Here is a 22,390-nt window from a genome sequence, read left to right on the forward strand (position 1 = left end):
TGGGTCAGGAGTTCAAGACCAGCCTGGCCGACATGGAGAAACTCTGTCTCTACTAAAAATACAAAAATTAGCCGGGCATAATGGTGTGTGTCTATAGTCCCAGCTACTCAGAAGGCTGAGGCATGGGAATCACTTGAACCTGGGAGGCAGAGTTGCAGTGAGCCGAGATGGCACCACTGCACCCCAGCTTGGGTGACAGAGTGAGACTCCATCTAAAAAAAAAAAAAAAAAAAAACTCTGAATTGTATAACCTTGGAAGCCTTAGGAAGGTGAGCGCAGATCAGTAATTTTTACTGTGTGTTCCTTGGAGCCTCAGAGTTCTTTAGGGAGACCTAGGTGCCCCAGCTGATGGAACAATTCTTCAGGCAGTGAGAGGCTTGGGGATGGGGCTCTGGACCCCATAGCTGCCTGTACCAACCAGAGATGCTCTATATTCTCTGCCTAATATATCAGTATGAAGCATAAGATTTTACTTCGAAAAGAAGATTTTTCTTAAAATGTAGCAACTAATGGACTAGACAGTCAGCAAAATTTTCTCAGTAAAGAGCCAGATAGTAAGTATTTTAGGATTTTCAAACCATACGGCTTCTGTCACAACTACTCAACTCTGCCGTTGTAGTGCAAATGCAGCCATAGAAAATCCACAAACAAATCAATCTGATTGTGTTCAATAAAACTTTATCTATGAACACAGAAATAGGAGTTTCATGTATCTTCTGTATATCATAAAGTATTCTTCTTTTAATTTTTTTCAACTATTTAAAAATGTAAAAGTCATTATTAATTCACACATCACACAAAAAATAGGTGGCAGACTAGCTTTGACCTACAGACAGTAGTTTGCCAACCTGTGGCCTAGAAAATCTCCAGCAGAAGGAAGGGAGATGGTGACAGCTGCCTCTTCACAGCATTCATAAGACATCTTAGTATAGATACCAGGGGTCTAGGTCCAACAGAGAGAACTGGCTCTGACAGTGAAGGTCAATTGTTACATTTTCAGGAATTGTGCAAGTCGTTTGTTAAACCACTGGTAGCTTCAACCTGGCCATAGTGGGAGTATTTACACCAGGGAAATCAGCAAACACCAAAAATCCTGGCTTCAGAAGAGAGCCAGTGGTTCAACATTAAGCACACATTGCAAATAGCCATGCAAAGTTTTAGTAATAAAGTCAAAGTAGAGCAAAAATCCTTTTAATATTAAAAGAAGGCTGTCTTAGTCCATTGGTGCTGCTATAACAAAGGAGCACAGACTGGGTAACTTATGAATAGTAGAAATATATTTCCCACAGTTCAGGAGGCTGAGAAGTCCAAGATCAAGGCACCAGCATGCAGTGGCTGGCAAGGGCCTTCTTGCTGCCTCACATGGCTGAAGACAGAAGGGCAAAAGGGCCTAAGTTAGTAGTTACCTCCAGCCTTTTTTTTTTTTTTAGAGGTAGAATCTCACTCTGTTGCCCAGGCTGGAGTGCAGTGGTGCGATCGTGGCTCACTGCAGCCTCGACCTCCCAGGCTCAGGCAATCAATCCTCCTACCTCAGCCTCCTGAGTAGCTGGGACTACAGGCATATGCCACCATGCCTGGCTAAATTTTTTTGTATTTTTTGCAAACATGGGGTTTTACTATGGTATCCAGACTAGTCTCAAACTCCTGGTCTCAAGCGATCCTCCTGCCTTAGCCTCCCAAAGTGCTGGGATTACAGATGTGAGCCACCACATCCAGCCTCCTCCAGCCCTTTTTTCAAAGAACTAATTCATTCATGAGGGTGACTTAATCACCTCCGAAATGCCCCACCTCGTAGCACCACCACAATAATTAAGTTTCAACATGAATTTTAGAGGGGACACAAACATCCAAACCATAGCAAAGATCTTCAAACTAGGCTCAGCTTCTTTAAGATGGCTTTTAGGTAATTTCATTGGTGCTTCTGTAGTATAAGTTCTTAAAGGCTGTAAGAAAAATAATAGCTAATACCTTTTTAAACACTTTTTTTAGTGTTTTTTTAAGTCGAGTAACAGGCGAAGCGCTTTTATGTATTAATGCATTTAATTTTCAAGATAACCCTATGGCGTAGGTCTCCTGTTTACAGATGAGAAAATTAAGATGTAGAGCAAGATCTACAAAGTCGCATCATTGATTCAGATAGAGTGAGGAATGTCACCAGGAATGTTGGCTCAGGACTCTAGAACCAGTTCTGCTCCCAACCAAGTCATTTGCTCAAACTTCATGCTCTAGTTCTTATGAACTTTCATAGTGCAGTTCAACACACGCACACACACACACACACATATATTTGATTGGTGCAAAAGTAATTGCATTTTGTTGTTCTTGTTGTTGTTGTTTGAGACAAAGTCTTGCTCTGTCGCCCAGGCTGGAGTGCAATAGTGGATCTTGGCTCACTGCAACCTCCACCTCCTGGGTTCAAGTGATTCTTCTGCCTCAGCCTCCCAAGTAACTGGGGCTTCAGGCACGCACCACCATGCCTGGCTAATTTTTGTATTTTTAGTACAAACGGGGTTTTACCATGTTGGCCAGGCTGGTCTCAAACTTCTGATCTCAAGCGATCTACCCATCTTAGCCTGGGATTGCAGGCATAAGCCACCACACTTGGCCTCAACGCATGCATTTTTATGTCACAAGTGTTTACTAAGCACTTGTGTTTTCATGCACTTTATATACTAAACACAAGTATTTTCAGGTACTTGGAGTAATGAGGGATACAGAAATGTACAAAATGTGTGCTTGCCTCAAGATGTTTACATTGTAGTTAAAAGAATAATGAATAAGCAAAAATATTGGTATTGGTATTGGTAAAAATGGCACTTGCAGGAGTGGGAAAGTGATCCAGCTAATTCAAAGCATAGGATGGCCAAAGGAAAAGAACAGTAGAAGGAAAGGTTGGAAAGGTGGGTAAGAGCTCTATTATAAAGAACCTCAAAGGTCTTCTTAAAGACCTTTTCCAGGTTTCTGGAAAAGATGACCACTTCTTTTCCTAATCACAAAATCAAAGCCAATCCCACCTTTTCCAAAGACGTCAAAAGATCAAGCCGCTGGATCTAAAGTCACTAGAGCGATTCCTGAAGGCACTCTGCCTATCTTCCCTTTTCTACTCTTTGTTTTTCAGCTTTGTTCAGGTATAATTAACAGATAAAATTGTATGTATTCATGGGGCACAATGTGATCATTTGATAGCCATCTACATTGTGTAATGGTTACCAAAATCAAACTAATTAACACATCCATCACCACCCATAGTCACCATTTATCAAATTTCAAGTAAACAATACTGTATTATTAACTACAGTCACTATGGTGGATGTTAGATCCCCAGAATTGGTGGTTGCCATGGGATGGGGGATGGAGGATGAAGGAGATGGGGAAATATTGGTGCGAACTCCCTTTTCTGCTATTTAAGCTGTTCCCAAAAAGAATGATGACAGGGTTTTGATAGTCACATAATCCAAGAGTGTCTCACCCATGAAGAGTTTAGAATACACTGAAAAGATACTTCTTAGTTTATATCTGCTTTCTTTTTACTTCTTACTGTGAATTTAATATTTTTATTTTATATATATATATATATATATATTTTTTTTTTTTTTTTTTTGAGATGGAGTTTTGCTCTGTCGCCCAGGCTGGAGTGCAGTGACATGATCTTAGCTCTCTGCACCTTCCGCCTCCTGGGTTCAAGCAGTTCTTCTGTCTCAGCCTCCCAAGTAGCTGGGACCACAGGCATGTGCCACCATGCCCAGCTAATTTCTTTTTTTTTTTTTTTTTGAGAGATGGGGTTTCACCATGTTGGCCAGGCTGGTCTCGAACTCCTGACCTCGGCCTGCTAAAGTGTTGGGATTACAGCTGTGAGCCACCGTGCCCGGCCTAATTGATATATTGAAATAATTGTTCATATTCATGAGATACAGTGTGATATTTCAGTACACGTATACAATATGTAACGATCAAATCAGGGTAATTCGCAAATCCTTATCTGCTTTTAGTCAAAACACATTTTTTTTTATCAGCCACACTTCTTTGTGTCTTCAGGCAGGACTGAGTTTTCTATCCTAGGTACCAATCCTATCTGGCACAAAGAAGGATGCTATGTAATTTGTATGGATAGATTGTAAAAAATTGGATAGGTTTCTATTCATAAGACCAGCCTATCTGTGAATCAGTCTTAGGCAAGACCTAATGTTTCAGATTGTCATTATCTTGACTTTCACTTCCCCACCCTGGTCCATATAGATTAACACAAACTTGGAACATGAGAAAACAGAACAGTTTTTTCAAGGCACCAACAAGCATAGATATGGAAGAACTGTCCAGGGATGTGGAGGAAGGGCTCCTAATGTGAGACGGAGTCTTGCTCTGTCACCAGGCTGGGGTGCAGTGGCGAGATCTTGGCTCACCACAACCTCTGCCTTCTGGGTTCAAGTGATTCTCCTGGCTCAGCCTCCCGAGTAGCTGGGATTACAGGTTCCCCCCACCACGCCTGGCTAATTTTTTTTTTTCTATCATTAGTACAGATGGGGTTTCACCATGTTGGCCAGGCTGGTCTCGAACTCCTGAACTTGTGATCTGCTTGCCTCAGCCTCCCAAATCCCTCCCAAACCTGGGATTACAAGTGTGAGCCACTGCGCCCAGCTACTCCTAATCAATTTCTTTACTGTTATCTTCCATCCCTCTCTCAGGTGCTCCATTATGCCTGAAAGGTTAACTTCGCCACAAAAGCCCAAGAAGAGGTTTTCTTCACCAAAGATGGGGAAGTGCTGTCAACGTTTGACATTAAAAATATCTATGTTCTCCCAGACCTGTCAGGAAGGACAGCCATTGTTGGACACTTTGACTTCAGAGCACCTTCTGGAAAAGATGTTCTGTTCGATGACAGCACAATTGTCTGGGCAGAAGGTCTCAAAGATTAGAGCTGAGAGCACCCTAAGAACAAAGACCACACAGCACCTTTCACATTTCAAGCTCCAGGAGTATTTGTCATATTGAACTCACTTAGGATACTGGGTCAAAAAGGGGTGGATTATTGACTTACACAACTCTGAGGCTGTTCAGAAAATAAAACCTTCCAAACTCCCTGGCTCCCAAAATTAGGGACCTTGCTAAAGGCAAAGATAACTGATGAGCCAATAGGAAAATAAATTACATACAGTTGCCAATTCAGGTTTATCCTGAGATGGTCAACTCCAGATACCTGGAGATGTTACTGCTTTAGCCTTGCAGACTTATGTCAAGAAATAGGCAATCAATGCTGAGCTTTTTTAAGCAGTGAAAAATAACCCATGGAATCCCATTAGTCACTTCCCAGACCCCTAAGTATCTAAGATCACCAGAGGGAGAAATTCTTTTTTTTTTTTTTTTTTAATTTTTTTTTAAGATGGAGTTTCGCTCTTGTTGCCCAGGCTGGAGTGCAATGGTGCGATCTCGGCTCACTGCAACCTCTACCTTCCAGGTTCAAGTGAGTCTCCTGCCTCAGCCTCCAGAGTAGTTGGGATTACAGGCACCCATGACCACGCCCAGCTAATTTTTTGTATTTTTAGTAGAGACGGGGTTTCACCATGTTGGCCAGGTTGGTCTCAAACTCCTGACCTCAGACGATCCATCCACCTCAGCCGCCCAAAGTGCTGGAGTTACAGGTGTGAGCCACCACGTCTGGCCAGGAAATTCTAATTTAAGTGCAGTTACATCTCAACTATCATCACGCCTCCTGCAGTTTCCTCTAACTGGTGTAGGCAGAGTTAAACACTCCCTTCACTGAGCAACTATAGCATTTTTCACATACCTCTATGAAAAGAGTAAGAAAATGACTATAACTGGTACAGTATGTTCTATGTCTTTTCTCTGTGATTTCAAACTTGTTCCCACTGGTCTCATCTTAGTCAGGCATATGGTTTTTTATTCCCATGACTATCACACCTCAATGTCCAAATCATCCCACCCTGAGAGGAGGGAACAAAGTTGCTGATGAACAAGGCAGCAGAATAGAGTTCCAGGGAAGAAATTAGCATCATCACCCTGCAGGCAAGAGGCTGACCCCGCCTGTTGAGATCTTCAGTACTGTTTCAGGTATCTCAAAGCCCAGGTACTTACCTTCTCACTTACTTCTCCTTCCCCAGACCACAGAATCCTTGCATCAGACCCTTCTAAGGAAATTCATTCTACAAGCACCATCTAAATTTCAGTTGCTCCCAACTTGGAGTGATTTTGCCTCTCACGTGACAATGACAATGTATGGAGACAATTTTGGCTGTCACAACTTGAGGGAGTGCTGCTGGCATCCAGTGGGCAGGGGCCAAGGTTGCTGCTGAATGCCCGAAGATGCACAGGACAGTTCTCCATAACAAAGAATTATTCAGCCCCAATGTCAGTAGTGCTGAGGTTTAGACACCCTGGACTCAAGGAACCCTTGAGTGGTGCTGAGGCTTAGCTAGTGTCTGTAGTCTTTGTTTCTGATTCACTGTGGATGGCCCAGTTCTGTTGGGGCTGGGTGAAAATCAGTCCCTTAAATATAAACAAAGGGATTTGACGAGCCCAGGGTGAAAGACAAACCCTTCAGTTAACACTCCAGAATATGATCCCGGCTCACTAGCATTTGTAGTGCACTCACAATTCTGGTCACTGTGATATGGACTTCACTTGCATAGTCTTATTTAATCCCCACACCATCTTCAAAATACATATTATTACGGCCAGGCACGTTGGCTCACATCTGTGATCCCAGCACTTTGGGAGGCCAAGACAGGTGGATCATTTGAGGTCAGGAGTTTGAGAGCAGCCTGGCCAACATGGTGAAACCCTGTCTCTACTAAAAATACAAAAATTGGCCCAGCTGTAGTGGCATGCGCCTGTAATCCCAGCTACTCAGGAGGCTGAGGCAGAAGAATCACTTGAACCCGGGAGGCGGAGGTTGCAGTGAGCCAAGATCATGCCACTGCACTCCAGCCTTGGTGACAGAGGTCATGTCTCAAAAAAAAAAAAAAAAAAATACATATTATTACTACAACTTGAGTATCCCTTATCCGAATTGCTTGGGACCAGAAGCGTTTTGGATTTCAGATTTTTTTCAGATTTTGAAATCTTTGCATATGCATAAGGAGATATCTTGGGGATAGGATCCAAGGCTAAATATGAAATTCATTTATGTTTCATATACCCCTTATGCACATAGTCTGAAGGTAATTTTTTACAATATTTTTAACTATGTTGTGCATGAAACAAAGTTTGTGTATGTCAAGTCAGGTGTGGAATTTTCCACTGGAGGCATCATGTTGGCACTCAAAAAGTTTTGGATTTTGGAGCATTCCAGATTTCAGATTTTCAAATTAGGGGTGCCCCATCTATATCTCCATTTTATTGAAGAGGTACCTGAAGCTTAGAGAGGTTAAGCCCAAGACACCCAAACAAGAAAGGGCAGAACCAGAATTCCAGCCGGCAAGATGTCTTATTTTCCCACCACACTCAAAATCCCGAAGAGCTTATTCTTACCCATCACTGTTTCCCTAACCCCCTGTACAGTACCTGATCTATGGAACACATTTTTAATTATCTGAGCAAGAAATGAAGGAAGAGGAAAATGAAAGAGAGAAGAAAAGGAAAAAGTGATAAAGAGGGGTTTAATAAGGGAAGGAGTAAGAGAAAGGAAGAGAGAGAGGGTCCCAGTAAGTGAAAACAATGAGGCTTATTCCTCCACGACCTGAGTGCACAGATGTCGCTCAATTCCCCCGCAGTCTCCCCAGCACTCTCTCTCCTCCACTCTCTCCCCTCTTGTGTGTAGGTCCCTTCCTCTGTCTGCAGTGAAAAATGTCCTGAGGAAACCAAGAAGTCAACCCTATTTGAGAAGTCAAAATGCGCTACAAAATCCTTCCCTGCCCCAGAGGAGAAATCGCAATGTCACCAGGTAAGGAGGGAGGCTGGTTCTTGGTCAGAGTGTGGCCAGCCAACAGCCAGAGTAGTCTTCAGATGAAAGCTGTGTACACATCAAGGAAATTCCTTCAATGGAAAAGTCCAGGAAAGTGGGGATCAAAAAGAAGATATCAATGTGACCTTCCCAGATGCTGCATTAAAGCCATTTGAGGCTATTACATTCATTCTTTCTTTTATCAACCATGAGTTTGTTCAAATCCTGTACTTAGTTTAACGTTTGGCCTATGGTAGGCATTTCATAAATGTTTAAAAAGAATTATCCTAATGACATAATCTGTATTTTACTAAGATGTCATTCATTCAAAGGATATCAACTGGCACCAACCGTATACAACCACTGTGCTGGGTGCAAGGGTACCAACAACAAATAAGGCATGGCCCTGGACCCACAGACCTCAGGATATATTAAAAGAGAATGATACTGTACCCCTACACCTAGCACAGCTCACCTCTCAATAAAGAAACTAGACTATAAAGTGAAGTCAATACTCAAATAAATAAATTAATATTCAAGCATTGAGCCATGAAAGCATGTTGGAACAATTAATTCTAACAAAGAATAGGCAGGGAGACTTTTCTATGCAGGGGGTGGTATATAACATAGGCCTTAAACAGCAAGCAAGGTTTCAAAGGCAATGAAGCATAATAAGGATATTCCAGGTCAAGGAGGAAGTTGTTATAGTAAAGGCATGAAAGCAATAAGGAGCTGAGAGTGGGTTCAGCATCGATTGTGATGCAAGATACAGGAAGCAGGTGGTCAGATCACAGAGGACCTTACCTGCTGGACTCAGGAGCATGGGCTGTATTCTATAGAAAATAGGGAGGAGCCTCTGAATTATTTCAGTATAAAGGCAATGTGTATTTCAGTGTGCGTCTGGGGGAAATGAATAGGCAAATAGACAAAGGAGGGAGATTGGAGCAAGAAGACCAGGTTCAGAATCCAGGTAATTGCTGAAGCCACAGCTTTGGATGAAGTCTCTTCAAAACTCTCCCTGGGAAAGTAGAACTTTGGGAATACCTTTTGCCCTTTTGAAGAGAAAGTTTCCACTGAATGAAGCTGAGAAGGAACCACCAGGTGCTGAAGAGACGATGACAGAAACGAGAAATCTTTGAACTTGGAGACTAGGAAGACATAGAATCAAAGTATCTAGGACCCTACAAATATATCCAAATCAAGGAGAGATCAAATAAGAATAAATGACTATTCCAGGGCTCAGGCCACAAAATACATCCTTAAAATCACTATGGAATAAAAAACTGTTAAGCTTTGTCAATCTTGTTATTTAGAGAAGGGTAGAACGATTAAAAAAGAGAATCTGTGTACATACTAAGTACTCCATAAATATTCCTTAAACTAAATCAGCTGATGCAAGAATAGATCTGTAAATTAATTCGCTGTGGCTATGAATTACAACATTACCACAATGGCTGGTCAATTTAAAGGAATCCTAGATAGGAGTTGGAGCTTCCACAGGTGGTTGTCTCAGTGTTATTTCATGATAGTCTGATGCATGATAAGCAGCTGCTGTCAGGATTTCTGCCATCTGTGTCTTTGGCCCTAAATCCAAGGACATCAGGCAATCTGGAAGGCCCATCACATTGAGACTGAAATACACCAAGCCTGCTGGAAAAGCCATCACAAGTCGTAGAACTGCTTGACCACGGAAAAATTTCCAAAAGTTTCCCCACTCTGTTGGCCGACCCAGTTTCTCTTTCTCCTTTCAGATAGTGTTGCATGTCATTAGTGTTGCGTGTCAGAAGTGCTCTGACAACCAGTGGCCCAATGTGCAGAAGAGCCAGTGCATCCCCAAAACCCTTGACTTCTTGTTCTATCACGAGCCCCTTGATACGGCGTTGGCTGTCCGCACAGCCCTGCCCTTCCTCCTTGCCCTGGCCATCTTAGGCATCTTCATCTGACATCACCACACTCCCATCATCCGAGCCAACAACTGCCAGCTCAGCTACCTCCTGCTGTCCTCCTTGGCCCTCAGCTTCCTCTGCCCCTTCAAGTTCATTGGCCACCCAGACCCCATCACCTGTGCTATGCACCAGGGAGCCTTTGGGGTCACCTTCACAGTCTGCATGTCCACTGTGCTGGCCAAGACCATCATGGTGGTGGCAGCCTTCCATGCCACCCAGCTTAGGAGGTAGGCGGGGCCAGTCCTCCCTAGCACCATTCTCACTGCCTGTTCTCTGACCCAGGCAGCTTTGTGTGCACTCTGGGTGACCAGATGGCCCCCACAGACTTGAAACTCTACAGAACCCGGGCCCACAGTGACTGTAAAGTGTGATAAAGGCTCACTGGAACTGTTCTATGCCATGCTGGGCTACTTGAGTTTGCTAGATCTGGTCAGCTTGCTGGTGACCTTCCCCACCTGCCGGCTACCTGACACCTTCAATGAAGCAAAGCGTATCACTCTCAGCATGTTGCCTGCTCCTGTGTCGGGGTGTCCCTCATACCTGCCCACATGCATGCCCACAGCAAAGACACCATGGCCATGGAGGTCTTTTTCATCTTGGCATCAGGAGGAGGACTCATGTCCTCCCTCTTCCTTCCCAAATGCTACATCATCCTTCTCCATCCTGAAAAGAATACAAAAGACCAAATGTTTGGCTGGCATTATCTCAAGTGGGAAAAACTGAAGTGAACCATGGGGAGTGTGGCTTTCTCAGGGATGCCTCCCTGAACTCCCCACCAGGAGGACGAACCTTCTTCTGAGCCCCATCACACAGGTCTGAACCCCTCCCTGTCCCTGAGCTGCTTCTATTTTATATTTCATTCTATCAAGGGGAGAGGAGACATGTTTGCAAATAATATTGTCCTTGATAGAAGCATCTGGTCTAATTCATTCTATGGCCTCTCAGCACCCAGCCAGCACCTCATACAGTGAGGAGACAGAATACGTGATTGGTAAACGAATGAATTAACTTATGCAAAATTAGCATTGGAAGAGGTCCTTGAGAGGAGACAGGTAGAGTCGTTGAGTGGAACCAGACAGACCTGGTTCATGGTCTCCTGCTGTCACAGCTATATAAAGCTGGGCATGTTACCTTACCTCTCCAAGCCTCAGTTTGCTCTAATGTAAAATGAGACTAAGACTTTATCTTCGGGTTGTTGTGATGATAAGACAAGAAACTGTATGAAACGTCTCAGCACATGATAAACACTCAAAAGGTAGATATTTAAAGTCACCCAGTCCACTCTGTCCTTTTACAGATAAGGGAACTGATGCCAGGAGAGGGAACCAATTTACTCAGGGTATCACTGTACAGAGGTTAAGAGTCAATGAACAGGTTTCAAGCTCTAGCTCTGCCACCTACTTCGCTGGGTGACTTTGGACAAGTTACTTAGCTTCTCTGTCCCTCAGTTTTCTCCTGTATAAATGAGGATAATAATAGCACTGACTTCATAATATTATCAATAAAGATTTAATAAATTTAGGAGTAATAAATTTAGTAAAACTTTTAGGGAAGTGCCTGGCACAGAACAAACACTAAACAAGCATTTGCTATGTAAATCAATAAAATCATACCAAGTGGCAAAATCTTCACCTTGATTTATTGCCAAATAACTGAAACTTTTACAGGACACTTGCTCTAAGCTACATCCTGGGAAGGACCTTCACAGAGGCCAAACTAGAATCCTTACAAGCAAAGAGTTTGTGATCTGCCATCACCAACCTAACCTGAGTGGAGTGGACTAAATATACCTATTGTAAAACTGTTTTATAAGTAAATAACCTATGGCTGCTTGCCTTGGAGTAGATGAGGACAGGTGACTGTCACAGACCCCGTGAAGTGACCATCTATGCAGTCTGTTCTAAAGGAAGCCTCTCCACTTCCATGAGAGTGTGAGAATGCTAAAGCAGCCCACAAAATACTGGGCATCAACCGATTAAATGAAAGTGCTCCTGGGTTGCTCCCTGGGAAGAAACAGAACTTTACTGTTGTTACACAAAATATCTCAATGTATCAAGGCAAACACATTTCTGGGCAATGAGATCCATTTTAAGTTCCTACCAAAAGGTGCTGAAAATCCCACCTTGCCAAGGCTGGCCAAAGATGTTATTGGAACCAATGAGAATGAAGCCACCAAAGAAAACAAGGATATGAAGAAGATTCAATTGAGGCCAGGCGCGGTGGCTCATGCCTGTAATCCCAGAACTTTGGGAAGCCAAGGCAGGTGGATCACCTGAGGTCATGAGTTTGAGACCAGCCTGGCCAACATGATGAAACCCCATGTCTACTAAAAATACAAAAATTAGGTGGACAAGGTGGTGTGCGTCTATAGTCCCAGCTACTTGGAAGGCTGAGGCAGGAGACTCACTTGAACCCGGGAGGCAGAGATTGCAGTGAGCCGAGATTATGCCACTACACTCCAGCCTGGGCATCAGAGTGAGACCCTGTCTCAAAATAAATAAATAAATAAATAAATTTTAAATAAAAAAGAATATTCAATTTAGAGGAACAAAGCTGTAGCATTCCACAGCCAAAGCCAACATTTTGACAGACACACCCTAAAAATCAATTGCTAAGGACTTGGCATGTAAAAATGGAAAAATAAGAGACTAACTAGAAAAACTAAGAACCATGAAAAACGAAATAGAAATCACAGCACAGGTACAAGGGACAAGAACAACATGGAGCCATAAAAGAGAGACCAGAAGAATGTTAGTGAAGGAGAGTTATACCAGAGCTTTTGACAGTGGTGATGTAATGGTACACAGAAAACTGTAGGGTTCTGATTACAAAGTGTAGATCAGGTCATTCTCACCAAGTCCCAAGTCACAGCACCTTCCCAAGGGTGGTTACCAGGTAGTTTCTACCTAACAAATCAGTATCCTAATACCCAGAATGGTCAGAGTAAGAAGCATCAGTCCTTACTGAATTCCATCTTAATAAGTCTTGTTTGTCCAGAAATACTCCCTGTGACATTCTCTGAGTAACAGTGAACTAGTAGCTATGCTAGATTAGTCCTTCATATGACATTATTTCATTCTAGAATAGATATATCCCCAAAGAAGAAACTATATTTTTAGAAACTCCCTATTTACAAAAATATGCATTTCCTACAACATGATTGTATAGCTTATCTCTTTGCAGACTGGTCTGCCATAAGCAGTGGCTTTTAAAACTTTAGCTATCAATACCTGCACATACCATGCACCTCAAATTCTGGTAGGTAGGACTGGTTTCTAAGGGAGTTATTGTTTTAATTTGTAACATAAATAATCACATTCACAAAACTGGGTATTTCCCAGTTTCATTACTTGTATCACGTTTTATTAAAGCAATAGATTCACTTTAATATGTTTAGGATCCTTCCTAAGGATATGCATCAGAGTTTTTACCATTTTATGTAATTTGTCTCAAAAGTATAGTTATTCTTTAAGAAGCTCAAAATGGTAAGCTTTATTGACACTTTCCATACAGTTATTCTTAGAGTAGTTCTCAAAATTCAGAAAACATTTCCTGTATTGGAATTGGAATTTTTTCTGCTACAATAAATGAAAACTACATAACCCAGTATGTTTTGCTTTCTTTTCATCTTTCCATTTTGTTCAGAAACCTAAAAGTCTAACTCATTTTGTGTTCATATCTACTCAGGTCAGGTGCCTGAAAGTCTACAGGCACACCTCAGACATATTGTGGGATTTTTTCAGACCACAGAAATAAGTGAATAAAGCAAGCTCTCACACAAATTTTTAGCTTCCCAGTGCATACAAAAGTTATGTTTCCACTATAGTGTGGTCTAGTAAGTGTGCAATAGCATTATGTCTAAAAAAATGTACATACCTTAATTTTAAAAATACTTTATTGCTAAAAAAACAAATGCTAACAATAATCTGAGCCTTCAGAGAATCTTAATCTTTTTGCTGATAGAGGGACTTGCCTCGATATTGATGGCTGCTGTCCAGTCAGGGTGGTGGTTGCTGACAGTTGAGGTAGCTTTGTTAAAACAAGACAACAATGAAGTTTGCTGTATTGATTGACTCTTCTTTTTGTGAAAATTTTCTCTGTAACACGTGATGCTACTTAAAACTATTTTAACCACAGTAGAACTTTTAAAATTCAAGCCAACTTTCAAGCCCTGACAGTGCCTTATCAACTAAGTTTATGGAATATTCTAAATTCTTTTTTGTAATTTCAACAATGTTCACAGCATCTTCACCAGGAGTAGATTCCATCTCAAGAAACTACTTTCTTTGCTCACCCATAAGAAGCAACTCCTCATCCATTCAAGTTTTGTCATGAGATTGCAGCAATTCAGTCACATCTTCAGGCTCCACTTCTAATTCTCTTGATGTTTCTACCACATCTGCAGTTACTTCCTCCACTAAAGTCTTGAACCCCTCAAAGTCATCCATAAGGGTTGGAATCAACTTCTTCCAAACTCCTGATCATGTTGATATTTTGACCTCCTCCCATAAGTCATGAGTGCTCCTACTGGCACCTAGAATGATCAATCCTTTCCAGAAGATTTTGAATTTACTTTATCCAGATCCATCAGAGAAATCACTATCTACGCCAGCTATAGCCTTACAAAATGTATGTCTTAAATAAGACTTGAAATCAAAAACGACTTGATCCACGGGCTATGGAATGGGTGTTATGTTAGGAGGTATGAAAACAACGTAAATCTCCTTGGACATTTCCATCAGAGCTCTCATGTCATCAGGTGCATTGACAATGAGCAGTAATATTTTGGAAGAAATATTCTTTCCCGAGCAGTGGGTCTCAATAGTAGGCTTAAAATATTCAGTAAACCACGCTATAAACAGCATGAGACAGGAAAACGTTTACTCAATGAAGCAGTCAGAACATACATATTTATCAGTTAAGTTCACTGTCCTATATGTGCACGGTTCATAGCTCCCCAAAACAATGACAATAGTAACATCAAAAATCACTACTCACAGATCATTATAACAGATATAATAATAGTAAAGCTTGAAATGTTGTGAGAATTACTAAAATGCGACATAATGAAAGAATGCGAAAGAATTTCATAAAATGCTATTGAAAAAATGGCACTGATAGAGTTAACACAGAATTGCTACAATTCTTCAATTTGTAAAAAAAAAAAAAAAGTATCTGTGAAGCACAATAACACAAAACACAATAAAATAAAGCATGTTCATATACTACTTGTATTTCATTCACATGGATTATTATATTTGATCTGGAAAAGTTCTCACCTCTGCATTGTTTTTGCATCTTGCTGTCATCCAAAAGAATCTAAAGTACATTCTTGATACAATAGTCAATAAATGAAATTATTTTCAAAATGTGCCCTTCCTGTTAACTTTGGAAAATGCAATAGCTCAGATCCGATTCAAGCAGACTGTGACAATGAGGGGCACCATACTGCAATATGCTCATTACTGGCCAGCTAAGGAAAATCTGTCTTTCCCCCAATTCAGTCCCAAGCTCAATATTTTCCTCTTCCATATTCTATAGCTTCTGGAATCCACATTGAAATGGTGATTATAAATGTCTTTTTAAATGCATCTACCTACAGGTAAGGAACTACCTGAATTATAATTGTCTTTTTAAGCCTTACTTCAAAAGAGCTGACACTGCCATAAAGATCTCCTTCAACTTCCAAAACACCAACTGATACAGGGGAGTAATCTATATATCAAATAAGTAAATATAGATACAAAAATTATTAAGTGCATGGACCACATGAAAAATCAGCTTTTATTCTGGGGACTTAGTTTGTGCTAAAAACTGCAGATTATCTACCACAACTTGGTTTTTTCTTCTTCTACAATAGTTGAATGGTGACTGGGCATCTGGCTACCTAACTATGGACTATTTTTACTACTCTTGCAATTAGATTTGACCTAAGGCTCGCTTCTCACCAAAGAGGTGAGTGGAAATGATGATTGCTACATCTAATCAAGAAATCTTCATTCATTCCTGTAGTGCCAATACTTTGGGAGGTCAAGGTGGGCAGATTGCTTGAGCCCAGGAGTTTTGAGATCAGCCTGGGAAATAACCTGGTGAAACCCATCTGTACAAAAAATAAAAAAATTAGCCAGGTTTGGTGCTGTGCACCTGTAGTCCCAGATACTCAGGAGGCCGAGGTGGCAGGATTACCTAAGTCCAGGAGGTGGAGGTTGCAATGAGCCAAGATTGCACCACCACACTCCAGCCTGGGTGACAGAGTGAGACCCTGGAAAAAAAAAAAAAAGAAGGAAAGAAGGGAGGGAGGGAGGGAGGGAAGGAGGGAGGAAGGAGGGAAGGAGGGAAGGAGGGAAGGAGGGAAGGAGGGAAGGAAGGAAGGAGGGAGGGAGGGAGGGAGGGAGGAGGGAGGGAGGGAAGGAAGGAAGGAAGGAAGGAAGGAAGGAAGGAAGGAAGGAGGGGAGGGGGGAGGGAGGGAGGGAGGGAGGAAGCGAAGGAAGGAAGGAAGGAAAGAAGGAGGGAGGGAGGGAGGGAGGAAGGAAACCTTCAGACAGACAGTGTGTCTCCTCCATGCTCTATCTTCACCCTTCTTTCCCACTGGGACCCAGTATTGACCATGTCAATAAGAAGAAGGCTCTAGACAAGGGTTGACAAATGCTTTCTGCCACAACTACTGCACTCAACTCTGCCATTGTAGCACAAAAGCAACCACTGATGATACATATAGGTGTGACTGTGTTCTAATTAAATTTTATTTATGGGCACTGAAATTTGAATTTTATAAAATTTTTGTGTATCATGAAATATTTTTTTCTTTCAATTTGTCTTCAACCATGTAAAAATGTAAAAATCATTATTGGTTCACAGGCAATTTAAAAAGCAAGTGCTGGCTGGGTGTGGTCGCTCAAGCCTGTAATCCCAGCACTTTAGGAGGCGGAGGCGGGTGGATCACGAGGTCAGGAGATTGAGACCATCCTGGCTAATGGGGGAAACTCCGTCTCTACTAAAAATACAAAAAAAAATTAGCCAGGCATGGCGGCGGGCGCCTGTAGTCCCAGCTACTCAGGAGGCCAAGGCAGGAAAATGGCATGAACCTGGGAGGCGGAGCTTGCAGTGAGCCGACATCGCGCCACTGCACTCCAGCCTGGGTGACAGAGCAAGACTCTGTCTCAAAAAAAAAAAAAAAAGTGCTGAGCTGGATTTGGCCAGCAGAACTTTCTTAGCCAATATCCTAGGGGATGTTGATCCTGCAAGATGGAATGAACTTGCGTCCTTAAAGCTGAACAGAATCACCCACCAGCCTGGAATACTCACTGTGGACTCTTGCCAGAAAAAGAAAATCTCCTTCATTCTTTAAGCTACACTATAGTTAAGGCTCTCTTGTTATAGAGACTTAGCATTTTACTTTATCTAATATATAGTCCATAACTCAGGACTATTCAGACCATAGCCCCCTTCCATAGTCCTCACCACTGTCCTTTTTTTTTTTAATTTCCATTTTTATTTTAGATTCAGGGGGTACATGTGCAGATTTGCCACAAGGATATATTGTGGGATGCTGAGGTTTGGATTCTGTTGATTCTGTCACCTAGATAGGAACATAGTACCCAATAGGCAGTTTTTCAGCCATTGCCCCCTCCCTCTCTCCCTCCTTTTGGGGTCCCCAATATCTCTTATTCCCATCTTTATGTTCATGTGTACCCAAGATTTAGCCCCTACTTACAAGTGAGAAAATGAAATATTTTATTTTCAGTTTCTGCATTAATTTGCTCAGGGTAATGGCCTCCCACTACATCCATGTTGCTGCATATAATACAATTTCATTCTTCTTCATGGCTGCATAGTATTCCATGTTGTATATGTATTGCATTTTCTTTATCCAATCTACCATTGATAGCCACCTAGGTTGATTCCATCTCTTTGTTATTGTGAATAGTGTCATGATGAACATACAAGTGCATGTGTCATTTTGATAGAACGATTATTTTACTTTGGGTATATATCTAGTAATGGGATTGCTAGCTTGAATAGTAGTTCTATTTTTCATTCTTTGAGAAATCTTCAAACCGCTTTCCACGTGGCTGAACTAATTTACACTCCCACTAACAATGCAAAAGCATTCCCTTTTCTCTGCAACCTCCCCAACATCTGTTATTTTTTGACTTTTTGATAATAGCCATTCTAACTGGCGTGAGATGGTATCTCATTATGTTTTCATTTGCACTTCTCTGATGATTAGTGATGATGAGAATTTTTTCATATGTTTGTTTACAATTTGGATATCTTCTTTTGATAAGTGTCTGTTCATGTCCTCTGCCCACTTTTTAATGGGATTAATTGTTTGTTTCTTATTGATTTAAGTCCCTCATAGATTCTGGATATTAAACCTTTGTCAGATGCATAGTTTGCAAATATTTTCTTTTATTTGGTAGTTTACCTGTTTGTCTTGTCAACAGTTTATTTTACTGTGCAGAAGCTATTTAATTAAGTCCACTTGTCAATTTTTTTTTTCATTGCAATTGCTTTTGAGAACTTAGTAATAAATTCTTTCCCAAGACCAATGTCCAGAAGGGTATTTCCTAGGTCTTCTTCCAGGATTTTTTTTATAGTTTGAGGTCTTACATTTAAGTCTTTAATCCATCTTAAGTGATAAGTAGAGGTTCGGTTTCAATCTTCTGCATATGGCTAGCCAGTTTTCCCAGCACCATTTATTGAGTAGGGAATCTTTTCTCCATTGCTTATTTTTGTCAACTTTTTCAAAGATCAGTTGGTAGCAATGTGTAGCTTTATTTCTGGGTTCTCTATTCTGTCCCATTGGTCTATGTGTCTGTTTTTGTACTAGTACCATGCTGCTTTGGTTACTGTAGCCTTATAGTATAGTTTTAAGTCAGATAATATAATGCCTCCAGATTTATTTTTTTGTTTCTGTTGTTGTTGTTGTTGTTGTTGTTGTTGTTGCTTAGGATTGCTTTGGCAATTTGGGCTCCTTTTTTGCTTTCATATGAATTTTATAATAGTTTTTTCTAATTCTGTGAAAAATGACATTGATAGTTTAATAGGAATAGCATTGAATCTGTGAATTGCTTTAGGCAGTATGACCATTTTAATGATATTGATTCTTCCAATCTGTGAGCATGGAATGTTTTTCCATTTGTTTGTGTCATCTCTGATTTTTTTAGCATTGTTTTGTGGTTCCCCTTATAAATATCTTTCAATTCCTTAGTTAGTTGTATTCCTAGGTATTGTATTTTTTGTGGCTGTTATAAATGGAACTGCACTCTTGATGTGGTCTCAGCTTAAACGTTATTGACCAACCTGTTTTTAAATATCCAAGGCAAGGAAACTGGGTTCCCACTTGCCTCCTCACTGTCCCTTCCAAAACTTGAGAGAAAAGACTCGATCCAGAGCTCCCTTCACTTCCTTGTTCCTAAGACTGTAGATGAGAGGATTAAGCATGGGCGTGACAATAGAGTAGAAGACAGATACCACCTTGTTGAAGTTGATGGAGGAGGTCACCTTGGTCCGGACATACATAAAGAAAAGAGTGCCATAGAAGAGGCTCACCACAGTCAGGTGAGCTGCGCAGGTAGAGAAGGCCTTCCAGCGCTCAGCAACTGAGCGGATGTGCAGCAGTGTCCAGACAATGTTGCCGTAGGACACAGCAATGACCATACAGGAGGCCAGTAGCACAGCCAGAGACACCAGGAAATCCACAGTCTCCTTCCAAGTGACATCTGAGCACGACAAGGCTAGCAAGGGTGAGGCATCACAGAAGAAGTGGTCGATGACATTTGGGCCACAAAATGTTAGCTGAGACATGAGGTAGATTGGCAAGATGGGTGTGAGGAAGCCTACCAGCCAACAAGCAGCTGCCAGACGGATGCAGGTGCCCCAGGACACCAAAGCCCCATAGTGGAGAGGCATACAAATGGCCACATAACGATCATAGGCCATGGCAGCCAGTAGGAAACACTCAGTTGCCCCAAGGAAGGTGAAGATGAAGAGCTGGGACAGGCAGCCAGCATAAGAAATATTATTGCCACCATCCACCCCAGTAAAACCAGCCAGCATCTTGGGCACTGTAACAGAAGTGTACCAGATTTCAAGGCAAGACAAGTGTGTCAGGAAGAAATACATGGGTCTCCATAGTCGGTGGTCCAAGCCCACCACTAAAATGATGGCCAAATTCTCTACCAAGGTGAACAGGTACATGGTGAGGAAGAGTATGAAGAAGAGGAGGTGTGCTTCATGAATGCCAGCAAAGCCCATCATGACAAATTCAGTTACCTGGGTCCAGTTTTTGGTATATGGCTGCATCTGTGGCAGTGAGAGCTCAGCAAACTCATAGCCTCATAGACAGTGAAAGCTCAAAGAGAACCTGTGAGGTTGGAGGATTTTGTACTAAAATGCCCTTCACTTCAGAAGAAAAACATGATGTAAAGACCCTGTTCTTACCCTCAAAGAATTTACAGTACATGAGGGACATGAGAAAACAAATAATATTAGTACAACATGAAATGCACTGGCTAAGAATAAGACAGGGTACTATGGGCAGAAATAGCGGGGAAGCTCAACCAGTCTTGAGAAATCTTCCTGGAGAGAAGACTGTCTAAAGCTGAACCTGAAAAGGAAGTATAAGTTAGTGAGACAAAAGGTAGAGATAGAGAGAAGACATAGAAAGTATAAAATTCCAGACACCAGAGAGGAGAGTGTGCATTTGGGAAATTTCAAGTAGAGACAGTTTACCATAGAATTCAACAGCTTGATTTCCCAAGCAAGCATACCTGGCTTCAAATAAAAGAGAACCCAATAGAGTTGTTGTGAAAATGTAAGTTAAATAATTCCTGTAAAGCACTTAGCATCATGTTTGAGTCAATAAATGTCAAGGGGGAAATCTACATGTTGACTTCTCCTGGAATAATATAGAGAGAGATAATGACTATTTCTGAGCCTGAGGATTAGGCTGGGACACCATGAAGGGCCAGCAACCAAATTAAGGGAAAGGAAAAAGCTGAGCTTCAGTCTAAAGGCCACAGGGAGCCTTTAAGAATTATAAGCAGAGAAGCAATGCTATTCTTTTTACCCCTTAGAAGGGGCAGGTTTGGAGGGGAACAAGGTAAGAGGCAGAAGCTGGGCACGGTGGCTCACGCATGTAATCCCAGCACTTTGGGAGTCCGAGGCAGGCGGATCACCTGAGGTCGGGTGTTCAAGATCAGCCTGGCCAACATGGTGAAACCCTGTCTCTACTAAAAGTGCAAAAGTTAGCCCAGTGTAGTGATGGGCGCCTGTAATCCCAGCTACTCGAGAGGCTGAGGCAGGAGAATCACTTGAATGGCAGGGCAGAGGTTGCAATGAGCTGAGATCATGCCACTGCACTCTAGCCTGGGTGACAGAACGAGACTCCACGTCACAAAAAAAAAGAAAGAAAAAGGAGGAGGCAGGAAGGAAGGCTGGGTTGGGAGGTTGTTGCAAGTATAGCATGGAGTGATGGTGACTTTAACTGCGGAAATGCCAGTAGGAGAGTGAACATGACTGTTAAAAGACAGAATCAACATAATTGGGTTTGGATCCACACTGGGTTTGAATTTAAGCTCCAATATCAACTTGAAATATATGACCATGAGTGAATCACTAAACAATCCCATTTTTTAAAAAAACAGATAATACAAAAGAGTTCCCAAGAGATTACTTCCTATCTCATTTTAGAATTAAATGAGAAAATATAATATCTCCATTTTTGTGCCAGTTTTAAAATATAGCCCCAAATTCTTGAACACCCTTCCCATCCAAAAGTAGGGTCTATGGCCATTCCCATTGAATCTGGGTTCTGTGACGGCTTAACAACAGAATAAGGCGGAAGTGATGCTGTGCCAGTTTCCAGGCCCGGGACTTGGAAACCATCAGTTTCCTCTTCTTGCTTCTTGAAACCCAGTCACAGTAGTGTGAGGAAGCCTATGTAGCCTGTGGAGGGGCGTAGGTAAAGAGGAGCTAAGTCCCTCAGCCCTCAGCCCTGAGCCCTGGCCAAGCTTCCACTGACAGCTAGCACCAGCGTACCAGTCAGGTGAATAAGCTGTCTGAGAAACAGACCATTCAGCCCCCATTGAGCTGGCCAAGCTGACACCAGCCTTCCCTGCTGAACCCTCCCCAAATTAAAAATCTGTGAGCTAAATAACTGATTGTTGTTTAAACCACTAAGTTTTAGGCTGCTTTGTTATGCAGTAACATAAATAAAGCAATTCTGTCCTAGTTGTGTAACTTGGGCAAATTATTTACTGTTTCTGACCCTTTGGAGAAAAAGAAATAATGTTTTGCTACAGTCACAGACTCCCGAACTGGAATTTGAATCCAGGTTTGCCAAGGTCTAAAGCCCTTGTTCTTTCCCCTATAAATCATTAGCAAGTTCCTTCTGGCTTCAGAATTCCTGGCAATGAAAGCACGTAGAGATACAAAATCAGAAATAAACAAGTTCAAAGTTTTCAGATTTCTGCGTGCGTCTTCACCACGCCTAACATCCCCACCGCGGGAAGTCTGTAAACACTGGCTTCCTCTCACATAA

At 41.8% G+C, this 22,390-nt stretch overlaps 2 protein-coding genes across 2 annotated transcripts in view; both read right to left on the reverse strand.

Moving 5' to 3' along the window:
- LOC117080919 (olfactory receptor 9Q1) overlaps positions 1 to 22,390 on the reverse strand; it is a 152,004-nt gene that overhangs the window by 124,219 nt on the left and 5,395 nt on the right. Inside the window, exon 2 of the mRNA XM_033206366.1 lies at positions 1,288 to 1,366. Within this exon, the coding sequence (XP_033062257.1) occupies positions 1,288 to 1,366 (79 nt within the window). The remainder of the gene's footprint in view (positions 1 to 1,287; positions 1,367 to 22,390) is intronic.
- On the reverse strand, positions 19,179 to 20,168 carry LOC117080920 (olfactory receptor 6Q1). The gene has a single exon (XM_033206368.1). It carries the CDS (start codon positions 20,149 to 20,151, stop codon positions 19,198 to 19,200), a length of 954 nt encoding a protein of 317 aa, XP_033062259.1. The 5' UTR covers positions 20,152 to 20,168; the 3' UTR covers positions 19,179 to 19,197.

This window comes from Trachypithecus francoisi, unplaced genomic scaffold (genome assembly GCF_009764315.1).
Source record: "Trachypithecus francoisi isolate TF-2019V2 unplaced genomic scaffold, Tfra_2.0 Lachesis_group8, whole genome shotgun sequence".
Lineage (NCBI taxonomy): Eukaryota > Metazoa > Chordata > Mammalia > Primates > Cercopithecidae > Trachypithecus > Trachypithecus francoisi.

Coding starts and splice junctions, on each gene's coding strand:
- LOC117080920 (XM_033206368.1), bottom strand. CDS start 20,151: ATGCAGCCATATACCAAAAACTGGACCCAGGTAACTGAATTTGTCATG.